The 16,194-nt window shown below is 36.2% G+C and overlaps 1 protein-coding gene across 4 annotated transcripts in view; it reads right to left on the minus strand.

Annotated features, from left to right (window-relative positions):
- Positions 1-2,088: 2,088 nt before the first annotated feature.
- adamts10 (ADAM metallopeptidase with thrombospondin type 1 motif, 10) overlaps positions 2,089-16,194 on the minus strand; it is a 92,696-nt gene continuing 78,590 nt past the window's right edge. For 3 of the 4 annotated variants that reach the window (XM_005166873.6, XM_009303901.5, XM_073909677.1), the window contains 6 exons: positions 14,220-14,346; positions 12,054-12,183; positions 10,048-10,252; positions 9,791-9,967; positions 5,685-5,844; positions 2,089-3,454 (listed from right to left, as the gene is read on the minus strand). In XM_005166873.6, the coding sequence (XP_005166930.1) occupies positions 3,345-3,454; positions 5,685-5,844; positions 9,791-9,967; positions 10,048-10,252; positions 12,054-12,183; positions 14,220-14,346 (909 nt within the window). In that variant the 3' untranslated portion in view covers positions 2,089-3,344. The remainder of the gene's footprint in view (positions 3,455-5,684; positions 5,845-9,790; positions 9,968-10,047; positions 10,253-12,053; positions 12,184-14,219; positions 14,347-16,194) is intronic. The other variant, NM_001123274.1, reaches the window with a different exon arrangement.

Below are 16,194 nucleotides of genomic sequence, written 5' to 3' on the forward strand. Positions count from 1 at the left end.
AAGTTTAAAAATATAAAACATTAACTAAAAATGTTGTTTAATTGCCATTATTTTGTTCCAAGCTCTTTTAAAGTAGCATGTTATCTTTTTTTGTGAGGAACAGACTAAAACAAAAATATGGCAGAAAACTACTACTTCCATCTACATTCTTCCCCTTTACTCTTAAATCTCATCTGCATGTGTACATATTCAAACCCCATTGTTTCTGTAGCATCAATGCAAACAATTGATATTTCAATATTTGACTCACAAAAACCTATTGCATGACTTATATATGTAAACAAATGAAGAAGAATACATTAGGTTGAATTTTTGGGACCAACTAACTATACGATCTCAAAGGTTTTCATATGTAAAAAAACTGAATAGTTACAAGGGTCAAAATCGAGCACCACAGTTGCTACATGGCCACTTGTGGTGCATCGAGAATACAGTACATTATCTTGGGTTAAAAAAGCCTAAAAATAACGACATAACCACAACATGGTTCAACAACAGCGTCCTTTGCCTGATTAAACAACTGTTATGTTGTGCACGGAAGCTAAACTCACCTTACCTCGTTTCCCTCCAATTGTTAAACAGTTAATTGTTTATCCAGGTTGAACTGGCGCACAATATCTTATGATTATTTAGTGTAAGCATTATGGGACCAGATGGCATGAAAACAGAACAGCACCTGCAAATGGCCACACGGCCGTCAGATTTAAAGATACAGTATCTCAGCACCAACCACACCGAATGAGAGCTTATGATATCTGAATGATCTGAAGAGTCCCAAAAGGGTCGTTCACACAGATAGCAATTTACATGCTGATTGTCAACAAGACACAATGAGCTGGTAAATGTTTTCTACTTAACTCAATGAGCAAAAATGACATTTACAGTATATTGAACTGAAAATTTCCACTCATTTAATTAATCATTTATTTAAATTGTTAACACTTTGTTGCTTTGTAAATTGCTAAAAGTGTGAAAGACCTTGAAGGCATAGTTCACCCAAAAATTATAATTTATTTATTCTCCTGTTTTAAATTACTACTAACAAATTTTGACCATTAGATATTTAGAAAAATGTCAAATTGTGCTTTTTAATTGTATACAGAAATGTTATTTTGGACCCCAGCGAGACAGCAAGTTTCATTTTATGGACATTTGTTTGACATTTATAACAACATGAAGATGAGGTAATAACAACAGATAATTCCTTTTGGTGTGAATTATGCCTTTAAAATGCACTCAATAATTTTTTTCCACATTAAACATTTTCATGTTTTGAAAATTGTTTAAAATCTGAACCTGCACTTAAAAATACAATGGGGAAAAAAGTATTTAACATGTCATGTTTTTTTCCTGGGAATAATATATCCAAAGGACCCGTTGATATGGAATTGAACCAGATTTTAGTAAAAACATAAACAATACAAGCAAAAATAATACAAAAAATGATAATAATCTGAAAAAATGGTTCTGTGTTATAACAATGAAATCACAAACAAAGGGGCAAAGGCAAAGTACTGAACTACTGAAAAGTATTTAATACTTTATATAAAAGGCTTTTTTGGTGATGCCAGCTTAAAGACAACTCTCATATGTAGAATGAAGTCCTGCATTGCTCAGGTGTGATTTTTTTCACAGACTTAACAGAGTGTAAAAATCTTGATGGTTCTGTGGGTCTCGTCTATCAAATTTTATCTTCATTTTGTATTTTCTATTGGATTCAAGTCAGGTGATTGATTTTAATTCTCTGAAAGTATTTAAGAGTTTCCTTGGCTGTATTTTGGATCATTGTCTTGCTGAAATGTCCACCCTGGTTTCATCTTCATCATCCTGGCAAAGTGGATGTTGTATTAAAGCAGCTAATATTCATTTACACTGAGGAAGGGCGGAGAATTGCTGAATAACTACTGTGATATTGCAGGTGCAATCTGGGCTTTTACTGCCTTTCTACACCTCCCTTAATGTGTTCAATAATTTTGTCTTGTGACATTTAATTTTCAATTGTAAATGTTTATTTTAGCTTCATTTGTAAACTAATTAATACTGTTTTCTTTGTATAAATGGATTTCTTTGGAAAAAAGTTTTCTAAAAAAAAAATGGTGACGTGTTGAATACTTATTTCCCCCACTGTATATGCTAATAACAGTTTCCCTTAATTCACGGTTAAACTTTTTTATTTGACTCTAAATGACTTCAATTGAAATCTTTAGTAGTCTGAAACCATATATTGCATACAATAAAACTATAGAGAAATAAACCCATAAAATAACAATCATTAGCTGACTTTTGCATAGTAATTTATATGAAAAACCCAGATAACAGAATGTTTCAAAAGTTTACTATAAACGGCAATAAAAAGTAGCTTTGTTATATTTTCAACTATAAAATATGGCTGAGCAGTGATTAACGCAGCCAAAACACAATTCCACAATGTAATATTTCATGTAAAGTGAAATATTTACACCATGTAGAGATCACCAGGTGAAAACTACTCATTACTAGCCAACTTGTTTTTAAAAACTTTTGCTCACAAGAAAATAGTGTCTGACAATGAAAAGTTGTTTTCTTTGTACAATTGTTGCGCATAATAAATCATCCACAACACTAGATGTCAGTATAATTCAAAGATAAAAAGAGCTACATGTAAAAAAAATGACTGAGTGCACCTTTGAGACTATGACCAATACCAAATGACACACTAAATCCTCTTATTCCTCCAGAGTCCACATTTTTGTGACAAATTGCAAGTTTGAAAGAGGTCTCCAAATAATTGTGCATCGAAGGGTACAAGCACTATTCTGAAAGCTAAAATGATGAACACGACAACCTGTAATCTTCTGGACGCATGTGAAGGGCAATGTAAGTGTGCCATTTGGGATTGGTCCGTTTGTAAAGAGGACAGGTCAGTAAATGAATCTTTTATCACATTAGATGACTATTACTCACTGAGAACTACAGGTGTGACAGCTCACACAAACACTTCTCTGCTTGACAAGTGACGACCCAGAGCACCATGCGGAAGAGCTTACGAAGACTGACAGAGGTCTTTTGGACAGACTGGTTTTCACAGCAGCAGTGCCAAAGCAGCTGGTCGGAGGGAGAGAAACATTCTCTCTCGTTCTTTCCGCATTTCTCTCTCTTTCTCTTCTTTCCCCCATGCTTTCTCCCTCAGTGATGTCAGCCTGCAAGTGGTTGACTGCGCTCCTCCAGTGGAATGCTGAGCATGGGCGGTTTTGGCCATGCAAGAAGATGGGAGGGCGGAGAGGAAGAAAACCAGGGTGAGAGAGAGAGAGACATAGAAAAATAACTGTGTGCATGTGTTTGAGTATGGAGGAGAGAGAGAGAGGTCAGTGTCCTTGGCAGGTTTTGCAGCACATCTGTCTGAAATATGCACGGCCGCAGAATTTGAACCTGAGCACCAGGGGGCAGTACGCCACTGTGTTCACATCTTTACACTCTACAGGACACAGAAAAAAAATGCAGTCAGTCGCACACGCAGTACTGTGCAGAAAAATGCAAAATGCATCTGAAAAGCACACAGCATGCAGGGGAATTTCTTTAATATTAAAACATTTAGTTTCAGTTGTGTCACAAATTGCATTTGAAGTTGCAACAGATGATAGATTGTCTTGAGAAACTATTTTTTTATGCTGGTTAAAAGTCTCTGCACATTCTCATGGCAATCATTAAATAACGTGGTCATAATGTATTTATATGTATTTTATTTATTTTTATTATGTGGATGATGTAGTGCCAAGATAAGTTTATCCAATCAAAATGTTCGGTCCAAAGATTTTTTTTTTTGATCGACTGTCCTGCTTGGCAGTCAAAATATGTAATTGCATACCAGTTTGCGCAGAAAAGATTACTTTCTTTTTTTTAGTTAGGTATTGTTATTACTAACTATTACTAACTACTAGTCTGGTCTAATGCTCATGCATTCAGAGGCGTGGATTTGAATGGCGATTTGCAGTGCAGGACAGATTCTTTCAGCGCTATCAAGCTAACGTTAGCACTTTCCAAAAGGGCCTGAAAGCATTTGCAAAGTTCTGTTCCCTTACCAAAAATTAATCATTTATTTTTTTTGAATTGTGAATCTCTTCCAGGTCAAAAGAATTATTTTAAAAATGTAATTCCTCAAAATAAAGGAATTTCTTAACTAATTCAAATAAAAAAAAGGCATAATTTACATTTTTATCATACAATGGGTCAGGGGTTCTGTATGTGTTTTTGGTTGAATTGTTTGCTCAATATATTATTCAAAAACACAATGCCCCATGTGTTTTGTTTAGTTTTTTTACTTGCAGGGTTCCCATTCTTTCATGAACAGCAGATTCGAGGACTGTTTTAATTTACAGCATATGCAGTGCCATGAAAGTGAAACATTTTACTTACACCAGAATATTTACATTAAAAATATGCACGTAATGATAATGTTTTCAATGTGTAATTTTCAAAATGTGTTGAAATTAAACAAAAATTTTGTTTAGAAAAATTAAAAAATATTTGGTTGTCAATACTAGTAATACTCAAATGCGGTTTCTGAAATTGATAAAAATGACAATGCATCATCTGTCATAGTTCTCGTACAAGATTTAAATTTAAGCTTTTAAAATGAAGAATTTCTCTATTTTTCATTATGTTTTTGACAGCAGCACACACTCAAAAATGATGTTTGTTGTTTGTTTAGACTACCTATTTAAAATGAGCTGAAACAACACAATTCTTAAATTTGTTTTGACATATGTCTTTCAAGAAGTTTGGGAACCTTGTTCTTGCTTTGAAAAAGGCATTTGCACTAATAAACATCTAAACAGGACTACAGAGTTTATAAAGACTTTAAATAGCATCATAACTCACTAACCTGTTTTCACAGCCTCATTGTGGTAACACTTACTTAATTAAAAAAACTACAAGTTTGTTAGTCTAGCTTTTTTATAGTTTATATTTACTTCTGACAATTGTATTTAGGCTTTAAAAGTTGTGCTAATTTGTGAAGATTATAATAACGATGAACAAAATGCATGTAAATCCTAAATCTTTGTCAGTGACAGAGCATATTATATCCAATAATCTAAATGAAAATTCACACAGGCTGTCAGGGTGTGAATACTGATACATACAACTATAGAAAATGTTGTCACTAAAGCTAAAGGAGCAGTGGGTTGTAGACATGGTGTATTATCATTTATCCGTTTTCTTTTTGGCTTATTCCCTTTATTAAGCTGGGGTCGCCACAGCAGAATGAACCGCCAACTTATCCACCATATGTTTTACGCAGCGGATGCCCTTCCAGCTGCAACCCACCTCTGGGAATATCCATACACACTCATTCACTACGGACAATTTAGCTTAACCAATTCACCTGTAGTACATGTCTTAGGACTGTGGGGGTAAACGGAGCACCCGGAGGAAACCCATGCAGAGAGAACATGCAAACTCCACACAGAAACGGCAACTGACCCAGCCGAGGCTCGAATCAGCGACCTTCTGGCTGTGAGGCAACAGCACTAACTACTGTGCCCCTGCGTCACCCATTATGGGAAATATTTACCCAAAAAATCTTTGACAGACACATCCTTTTAACACACATTTGGAAAAAGTTAATTATTATGAGTTTTCATTCAGGACAGCATGTGAACAGTGAGCATGTGCGTGTGTGTGTGTGCTTTTGTTTGACCTCTGACCTTCAGGGTTGTCTGTAGGGCCGCTGTGGTCGCACTTGCTCTTGCACTGCTGCATGAAGGCTGGACGATGAGACTCAGGGCACTCATTGGACGGCTGGCCAGTGTGTGTCAGACATTGAACAAAACGAATCTCCTGACCCATTCCACACCTCGCAGAACACTACAACACACAAACATACACACAGGCACCAACAGGTATGAGAAAATAAATTGTTTTCAAGGAACTTAACATATCATGAACCAGAAGCTGCAACAGTTTTTTTTCTCGTATAGTGAATATTGAATGAGAAAACAATGGCCTTGGCTTGTTTTTTCTACTGCGAGCTGAATGGATGTAGTACAGTAGGCATTTCATTTAGAAATACCAGGAAAAGGGTTTGGGGAGAGTTACAACTATCTAACAGACACCTCCTTCAATTCTGACAGTTGGAGGGGTGTGGTATGTTAACCTAGTCCAATACCTCAATATAAAGTAACTGAGAATTTAACAGAACAAACAAACAGGAAGTGCATTTTCAGATTTCAATTAAAGATTAGAAGGGAAAACTTTTTTTTTCTCTTATGATACGCACAGATGAATTGTTCACCACAAAACTAGCACTGTAAGCTAACAAAATCATATGATTAGCTTCGATTTCATTTGTGCTTTAATAAAGCCATTATGTTTGCAATTTTGCATACTCATTTTTGATTCTCTTTACATTCGACTTATTGATAATAGTGGGAGAGAAAGAAATAAAGTCATTGATTTTATTCTGGATTTTCATAGTTACATTGAGATCTTGTTCATCTTGAATATAACTTTGTTAATTAAATGAATCATTTTTAAAATGGCAGTACCGTCATACATGGATTCCAATCATAAACAAAAGCATAGAAACTCTAAATTCTGGTTACAATGTAAAGCTGAAAAGATGATTTTGCACAGCAGAAGAAATAGGCTTTAAAATGGTATATATTTGGGTTAAGAATTATTTTGGAATTAGATTGTGACTCCCTGAATCAGAATTAAATCGGATTGTGAAGTCCCTAAAGATTCTCACTCCAATTGTACAGTTAAATAACCGTTTCTAAAAAAGAAATTACTTTTCAAAACAAGGTATTGATGGGTTTTTATGTTTTTTATTCTGTATTTTTTTTGCTGGGTCTATAACAATGACTGTAAAAAATATGGACGACGCGACAGCCCCTTTTGCCATTGAACGCCTTGAGGGCAAAACGCCTGCTTGACGGGCACAAACTGTCGCAAAAGACTGCTGAAATTGGAGCCAGACATGCGCAGAAGGACTGTCTGATGGAGCCAGAGGAGGAGCCGCGATAATGAGCGGAGTCGAGCTTCCAACCAAACGCTTTATGTAAAATCAACCACGCCCCCTGAACTTCTCACTCGACTGCCGGTGTCTGCACTATAACAAACGCTCACTGATGTAAATAGAAGCACTTACTTTAAAAAAACACAATAATATACGGTTTAAAAACGGTGTGTTGTAAGCTGTTAAACTTTAATAAAAGCAATACATGGTGGACTGCAGAAATAAACGATCTTTTATACACTCTAGCCTGAATATGAGCACAAATAATATATTCTCTTACTGTTATATTTGTTGTTGGTATTTGTTATCTTCATAGGGGTAGAAATAACACTTGTAAAATATGAACAATAACATATAAACAACACATACATTTTTAGAAAGGTTTTTATTTTTAATTAGCCATCAACAGAACCCAAAATATAGCCTACACTCCATAACGATTTACCATGCGGGAACAATCGTGCGTTTAGAAGATAAATACAGCAAGATTACTAAATATCAACAGGATATTTACAAATCCCAACCCTGCAATTTGTCAATTTGTGCAAAAAAACTTTGCACTATTAATACAACATCTATCTGCTGTAACATCACTAGTATATTGTTTATTCATTTTCGCTTGAATTGTTTATTTATTTAATTTTTTTGCCTCCGTTTTCATTTGGTTTATTCGATGCCTTCATTATATCTGGCAACGAGGAATTTACATTCTTTTTAATGTTAGCTGGAGTGTTCAAATAAAACGCCAACAGTAAATGATGTAAATAAATAATATCTAACATTTACAGCTCTATTAGGTTATATAAGATTCGATTTCAAGAACGTTATAATGATTTATAACAGCAAATTCAGTAGATCACTTAAAAACATGCCAAAACTTAAAATGCAGAGACGTCCTGTAAAGCAAGTTCAAATAACCTTACAGGAGATCAACGTGGAGATTATTATTTAGACACAAAGAGAATTACTGCTAACGATCTCCTGTATACCCCGTACTTAAATGGGTTTATTTTATTGTGCAGTTTTATTGTCATTTTCGTATTTATTATTATTATTATTTAATACTTGTGCAATCGATACAGGTTTATTGTTATTTATTTTGTCCTTTATTTAAATAATTGCTATGCTGTTTGCATCTTTATTCAAAGGTTAAACTCAGTGATACACTTTGCGTTCACATAGTAGCATGCGTTTGTTGTTATATCAACAAAAATGGGTGTAATAACGTTAACAAATGTGAGGGTTTTATATAATGAAGATTCAATCGCGCCAGCTCCGGGCATCAGCGCATAACCTAGTCGCGGCGTCGCGGGCTGATTCCGGCTCGCATGCGGCAGCGCCTGCTCGCTCGGCCGCCGCATCTGGCTCAATTGACTCAGGCTGGAATCGGGCAGTGAGTCCAGGCATCCGGAGTAGGTCCAGCAGAGGTAGTCAGTCTGAGGGGTAAGTCTCCGGCAGGCAAGAACTGGCCCCAGTGTATTTTGCTATCTGGGTGGCTAGGCGTGTATTAGCAAACTAATAAAGCCCGAAAAAAGCTCTGACCTTAGAGAATAAACAGTGTTCCACCAGATCATGTATGTCAGAAACTGTAGTTTACTGCTGAACTCATTTTGTCATAGTAAAATATCACAGAAATCGAGTAATAACACTTCAGTCTTCTGCCGAAGCTCAGACGCCGCGCTTTGAGAAACTGTCAATCACAGCTGTCAATCACGATGACACGCCCAGCATTAAATTACTGCTAAAAACAAACTGTTTACAAAAATGAGGATCTGCACCTATTTCAGCACAATAATCAGTGCCTTAATCGACCAGAACCATCTTTCGGGACATTTTATTGCAAGTGTAATTAATTTTTTTATTTGGGCTCAAGTCTCCTTTATTAACACGGAGGAGGCGGGCTTTATGACTTGTACTGCAGCCAGCCCCCAGGGGGCGATCTAACGGCCGAGACCTTCACTCAAACGCAGGCTTGCGGCACACTTGGTCTATAATCATTTTATATAAGCATTCATACAAACAAATAGCAAATAAATAAGAAAATAATTATTTGCCTTGAATAAGACTTTCATTTATTTGCCTTGTGCCCTAAACAAAACCTATTTTGAGAATATTCCTGCTATTCACCACAACAGAAGGCATAATATAATCTGGTTTGAATGTTAAAGGGATATTCATTTTCTTGTCGGCTTAGTCCCTTTACTAATCTGGGGTCGCCACAGCGGAATGTACCGTCAACTTATCCAGCATGTGTTTTACGCAGCGGATACCCTTTCAGCTGCAACCCATCTCTGGGAAATGTTAAAGGGATAGTTCACCTAAAAATGAATATAATGTCATTCTTTACTCATCCTCCACTTGTTTTAATGCTGTTTAAGTTTCTTTAGTTGAACACAAAAGACACTGTTAAAAATGCAGGGTTACACACTATTCATTCATTTTGTCCCAACACAAAAGGTTTAGATTAAGGTAACAAAGTGGATTGAACATAAAACAATTAAGTTCACCCAAAAAATCTCAAGAATTGTTTTGTTTCAGCTCATTTTAAATAAGTACTTTGAACAAGCAGCAAAAATCTTTCTTTTTTTGAGTGAAAAATATACTACAGAATGTTAGGAAACAAACAGCCATTGAACTCAATGGTACAGTATCTTTTGTTCCTGCTATAGATGCAAATGGCTGATTTTTCCCAAAATTCTTCAAAAAAATCCTGTTTTGAATTCAACAGAAGAAAGAAATTCCTGAAAGATTAGAACTGCTTAATTGAGGACATTTTTATTCATGTGATCTCACCTCTCCCCAGGGACCTGCGACCCACTGAGGTGGTGGGCACCGCTGTATGTTACAGCGCACTCTGGTGGTCGGGCGGCTTTGTTTCGGGCACTCAGACTCTGGCAGCGTCTCTCCGTTGTCTCCACTTCTACATAAAATCACCCTGTACCTGTATCCCGGACCACAGCCAGGAGTACACTGCAAAAGGAAGACAATGACAGATTAAAAGACTAAATGACACCAGAAATAGAAGTAAGCTGATATGAATTTTCATCTACCTCTGACCAGTCGAGCGCGTGCCACTCGGGTGGGCAGGTGTGGTTGTTGCAGGGCTCTGTGACGGAAGGCCGTGTTGTGGTGCAGGCTGTGTCGTCCAGCACTTTCTCTTCTGTTACAGACATCTTCCTCTTACACAGCACTTCCCGCGTGCGAACTCCTCCATTACAGCTCCGACTGCATTCTGACCAGTCTCCTGTCCACCACCTGACAGACACACAGAAGATCTCAGGCACAGAAGTTATCAGGCACACCAAAGACATCAGTGCTTTACTGTTCAAATTTCTTTCTACACCCTGATCTAAAAGTTTAATTTAATTAAAAAACAATTGGGCTTTTATAACAATTACGTTTTTTAAACATGCAGCATTTTGCAATGAATAATTATTTTATGAAATAATTAGGAACTTACTGATTCAAATAATCTGTTCAGAGTGAATCTCCACTTTACAATTGACTTAGGCCCAATCCCAATTCTACCTCGTAGCACTTCCCCTTACCCCTACCCCTCGTTTTGCGCGTGCCTGTGAAGGGCCTAATTCTCTTTAGCTTGAAGGCGTAGGGCTAAGGGCAAGGGGTATACACCCCTTCAAACGAAGACTTTTCAGGACCACATTTGAAAGCAAGGGGTAAGAAAAATTTCCCAGAATACACCAGCCACAGCTGCACCCGGAAGTCACAACAAACAAACACATGTTTTAATATATTTATAACCGCGTTCGTGTTTTACTATCATGCTTAAAAAAATAAATAAATAAAATCCGCTTAATTCCACTGTCTATAATGCCTAATAATAACTTCTGTACAGCAGTCCCACAACATTGACACTCAATGACACTCGAATATCCTGTCAGAAAAGTCTAGTGGCTGTCAATGGGCTTTTTACAGTGTCTGCTATAATGTTAATGTTGTTTTTGGTGTGTTTAAATAGAATATGGCCACTGTGTAAATGCAAAGCACGGTTACGATCTTATTGCCACATTAGATTGTTACGATGACATAATATATGCCTTCAGTGATCTCCTGAAGATAAATACCAAAAAATAACACAACTGAAATCACTACAGCAGTCGCGATCGTCTGATCTCATATGAAGCAAGAGATGGAAATGCCATATGATGACGTGTGCAGGTGCTGTCCCAATTCTTAGAGTACATTTTGAAGCCCTTCCCCTAACTCTGAGTTGTAAGGGCCAAGGGAAAGAGAAAGGGGTAGGGGTACAAAATGAGAATTGGGATTGGACCTTACTCAACTGAGCTTTACAGAGTGAGTCTCCACTGATTCAAATGAACTGTTCAAAGTGAATTTCCATTTTACGATTCACTTTCTCAAATGACCTTTCAGAGTGAGTGTCCAGTTAACAAATTGTTGATTCAAATTATCTGTTCAGAGTGAATCTCCACTTTATGATTAACTTACTCAAGTGATTTTTTCAGAGTGAGTCTAAAAGTTAATGAATCACTGATTCAAATCAAGCATTCAATTTTAAACAGTAACACAAGTAACACAAGCTTTTTAATTGACATGTTGCCAGCAAATGAAAATATGGGTTGCTTATTGCAGTGTCAGCTTCATTTAAACTGTCAGTTCATGATTTAAAATGTGCCTCACTTAACTCTAAAGTCGTAATGCATATACTTGAATATATTTATTCAAATCACAGCTTATGTGTTTTTTTACAAATCAAATTTGTCTAAATCTCAATTTTATTTCATTGCATTGTGCAGTCCTAGTATAAATAGTTACAGTTAATGTCAAATCAGTTATCAGAGATGCCTTATAAGGGCATCTGATTGTGTCCTAATGCAGCCGTGACCACAGTTTGTGTGATCGAAAATCCATATGTTCCCCCCTAGCAAGCATACTTATAATACATATGTGATCAGACCTCTTGGGAAGGATTTTAATGCAACACACAAACACACACACACACACACACACACACACACACACACACACACACACACACACACACACACACACACACACACACATACAGAACACCCACGTTGGAGGACAAGGCTCCTGGTTGCATGGTCTTTTCTTGTCTTTGGGCTTGTTCTTCTTGTCGCAGAAGTGATTGTAGACCACAGAGAGATCAGCTTGTTTTTTGCACACTACCTGCTGGACTTGAACCCCTGTGACACACAGAACAGGCTTAATTATATAAAATCACAGTTGATTTCTGTAAACTCAATCAGACAAACATGAAGCTTTTGATGTTTCATTATTGTCTTTGTGTAAATACAGTCTCTTATTTAGGTTTATTCTTATGTTTTTTTCTGTTTGTTGTGCCAGTTTTATTGAATACTTTGGCTCTGTTCCAAAGGATGGATTTATTTTAATGCACTGTGATGCACTGTGTTTTCTTCTTTAAGGTTGTGAGCCATCAATTCTTCACGATGCCTTAAAATGATTCTGGAACAGAGTCTATGTTTTCAACAGCAAATTAGTTCTGAGCTACAGCTAATAGTTTCTTATCAGAAAGAAGAAACACGGGTCATTTACTCTCAAAGCATGAATGTAAAAAAAGCTTGAGGATCAAAAAAACATCAACAGCAACATCAAAGCTGGGGTTCTTAGTATATAAAATCTGTATAATTGCTTTATTCCCAGCCTTTTAAACAGTTAATGTATATCATTACAAGCCGACATGGGGTATTTACACTGTTTGTGTGAACCAAATTGGATCTTCTTACGCATTTAGCAATCACTGTGAAACACGTATACAATTTACGTCAGTTGCTTTGAGGAAAAACTTTAAAGGGACAATCATCCAAATACTAACATTTACTGTTTATGTAAACATACTCAGAAAATCAGAGATGTGCTTGACTCTTTTTTTCGTAACTCAAATAGTAAATACAGGTCAGCAAAAAACAAAAAACTAACAAAACTGTTGTTCCTGAAGACTCTGCAAGAGAAGCGCTTGAGTCATCAGGATTTATGTGTTAAAGAGATAGTTTGCCCAAAAAAATGACAATTTACACAAACTATTTGCCCTCCCTAAAGTGGTTCCAAAGCTTTAACTTCCATAGTAAAAACAAACAAATACTAGTCAAGGGTTACAGGTTTCTGGCTTTCTTCAAAGTATCTTGCTTTGTGAAAAAGAAAGAAAGTCAATCAGGTTGGGAACAAGTGAAGGGTTAGTAAATGATGACAGTATTTTCAGTTAATTAGTTTTTGGGTGTACTATCCCTTAAACCTTTACAGTATGTGCTGTTTGGCCACAACTTTCTCTATATTTCAGCAAATGGAATGATTTTTCCTGACAAATCCTATTTTGACCCATATTTTGTGAAAATTCTTAGACATTTTTCGAAAATTTAACAATTCACACTGGCCAAATTCACTACCCTTTTCATTATGTTCCTGGTTGTTTTTGCCCCATTGACTTCCATCATACCGACATTTTTTGATTCCAAAGCCATAACAGCATATAATCATGTATTTTTAATTGTTGCTGGTTTCCCTGTTAGAAAAACTAAAATGTGTAACATATTTACATTTGATCATCAGCTGCAGTGGAAAAAAAAGAGTTTCTAGCTTAAAATCATATGGTTATATGGAGTTTAGTGTGTGTGTGTGTGTGTGTGTGTGTGTGTGTGTGTGTTTGTGTGCGCGCATGCTCCTGTGACAGTGAGTGTGAGTTGATTTTCTCATTGAATTCCATACAAAACCTTTTTTGCACAGGCCTATCTAAAGGGTTAATGGTGATAATTGATGATTAAAAGTAAAAATGTTTTACCTCCACCCAACAGGAAAACACCAACAATCAAAAATTGTTGTGTTCAATTATTGTCATTTGGTGTTATGGCTCAAAAGTGTTGTTATAATGGAAGTCAATTGGAAAAAAACAGCCATGAACATAACTAAAGGCTAGTCAATTTGGACAGTACACAAGGGTTAATTACCTTTTTTCAGTGCATGCTTTTGACTTTTAAAAAGTGACATTAATAGTTTACTTGCAGTTAATAAATCACCAAAGACCATGACTTTTATCAACAACAAAATAAAAACGTTTTTAAAGTTCTGCAGAAAAAACATATTACACAAATCTTGAAAGTAGATAGGAGGTTTAACATTTTTATTTAAAGGTTATCTATGCCTTTAAGTGGCATTTTCTTGTGTCAATGATTGTAATATGCTAGTTAGTGACCAGAAAACTCCTTACCTCCAGCACACAGTGCAGAGCAGCGGGACCAGGATGTATAATGCCAAGAGTAACTGCTCAGAGGATCTCTGCTGACTGGAGGGTTGAATCGATATAGAATTCCTGGATTCTCTTCACGGACCAAGACCTGCCACACATTAAACAACGCAGGATTTAACAAATTTATCTGACCTTCAATCATTTTGATTCATATCTGAAGCTGAATTGTTAAAGGGACCTTAATACTGTATGCTTGTTCCGATTTTACTTTTCATCTGCTGCAAAATGCACTATAACTGTTTATGAATGAAATGCCTGCTAAAATTTAAAGATCAAAGTGCACAAATTAGTTTGATCTCCAAAAAGAAAGAGTCCATTGTGAACTGCTGAGACGAGTCCGTAATTAGAGTTTCGCTTCTGTACCTAATCTATAAAGCTCTGTAAGCAATTTGCATAAGGTCAGCCTGTCCTCTTTATTCGCTGCCTGCCTGCAAACAATGCCTAATTTGACACGCCCTTAAAACACTGTAGTTGATTGATGTTGTCAGCATCATGTCAAGAAGAATTTATTATTAATACAAAACATTTATTCTAGTGCGACTGAATTTGACATCCACAAAAACTGCTGTTAAAAATAAGTTTCATTTAAGCTGTTTCATCACTTGGCTTGCAATTGAACTGATGTTGCGACTTAAATTAAATTATGAAAATAAGAATGGTTAGGTAATGTTTCATTTATTGTTTTTGTAGTCATAATGTAAAATAATTACATTTAAAGTACAAATGAAATCCAAACTCACTATATGTGTGAAGGTGTCCCTTTAAGAACGCACAGATCTATAATGAAAGTATTCGATTACATCATATACCGCATTTATTAATAAAGAGAAGGGGGGAAAAAGGCAACATTTAATTGATGAAATATCTAAAATTGATAATCAGTATTCTACATCTCCTTCACCAGAACTCTATACGGAAAAAAATGGTCTCCAGACACAATATAATTTAATTTCAACTAGCCATGCAGAACAGCTTATTCTTAGATCTCTGGGTTATTTTAATGAGCATAGTGATAAAGCTAGCTGATTTTTAGCCCACCAACCTCAATCTAGATCATCAGCACAATATATTTCAACTGACAACTGACCCCCTTCTAATCAACAACATATTTACAAACTTTTTCTCTAATCTTTATTCATCTGAAGCATCTAAGGACCCATTTAAACTGATAGAGTTTTTTAATAAAATATATACTCCCAGCATTTCATTAGATCATAAAAAAGACCTAGACCGCCCCCTTCAGTTGCATGAAATATCTGAGGCCATATCAGCATTACAGAGTGGCAAGACCCCAGGCCCTGATGCCTTTCCCATCGATTTCTATAAGAAGCTTTCTGCTAAATTATCCCCATTACTTTTAAACATGTTTGTACACTTTTTCTCAAGGAACTCTACCAAGCTCTCTCAACGAAGCACTGTTTATTCTTTTGTTGAAGACCCAAAAAGATCCAACTAAATGTAGTTCATATCGTCAGATGCAGAATGCAGATGTCAAAATCTTAGCAAAATTAATGCCTATTCGCTTAGAGCTAATCAGACCGGTTTTCTAAAAGGGCGTCATATCTTTTCCAATATCCGCTGTCTCTTAAATGTTCTCTACACCCCCCTACCCCGCCCATATCACAGGACGTACCTGAAATTTTAGTATCATTAGACGCCGAAAAGGCATTTGACCGAGTGGAATGGGATTATCTTTTTATCGCTATGAATCAGTTTGGATTTGGCCCCAGTTTAACCAAATGGATCCAATTGTTGTACTCTTCTCCAGTTGCCTCTGTGCTTACTAATAAATGGAGGTCAAAAACCTTTTATTTATTAAGGGGCACTCGGCAGGGGTGCCCATAAAGTCATCTTTTATTTACAATCGCAATAGACACACTGTCTATAACATTAAAGTCTATACCTGGTTTTCATGGAATAGTTAGGTGGGGTGTCG

The sequence above is a fragment of the Danio rerio genome, chromosome 8 (genome assembly GCF_049306965.1).
Source record: "Danio rerio strain Tuebingen ecotype United States chromosome 8, GRCz12tu, whole genome shotgun sequence".
Lineage (NCBI taxonomy): Eukaryota > Metazoa > Chordata > Actinopteri > Cypriniformes > Danionidae > Danio > Danio rerio.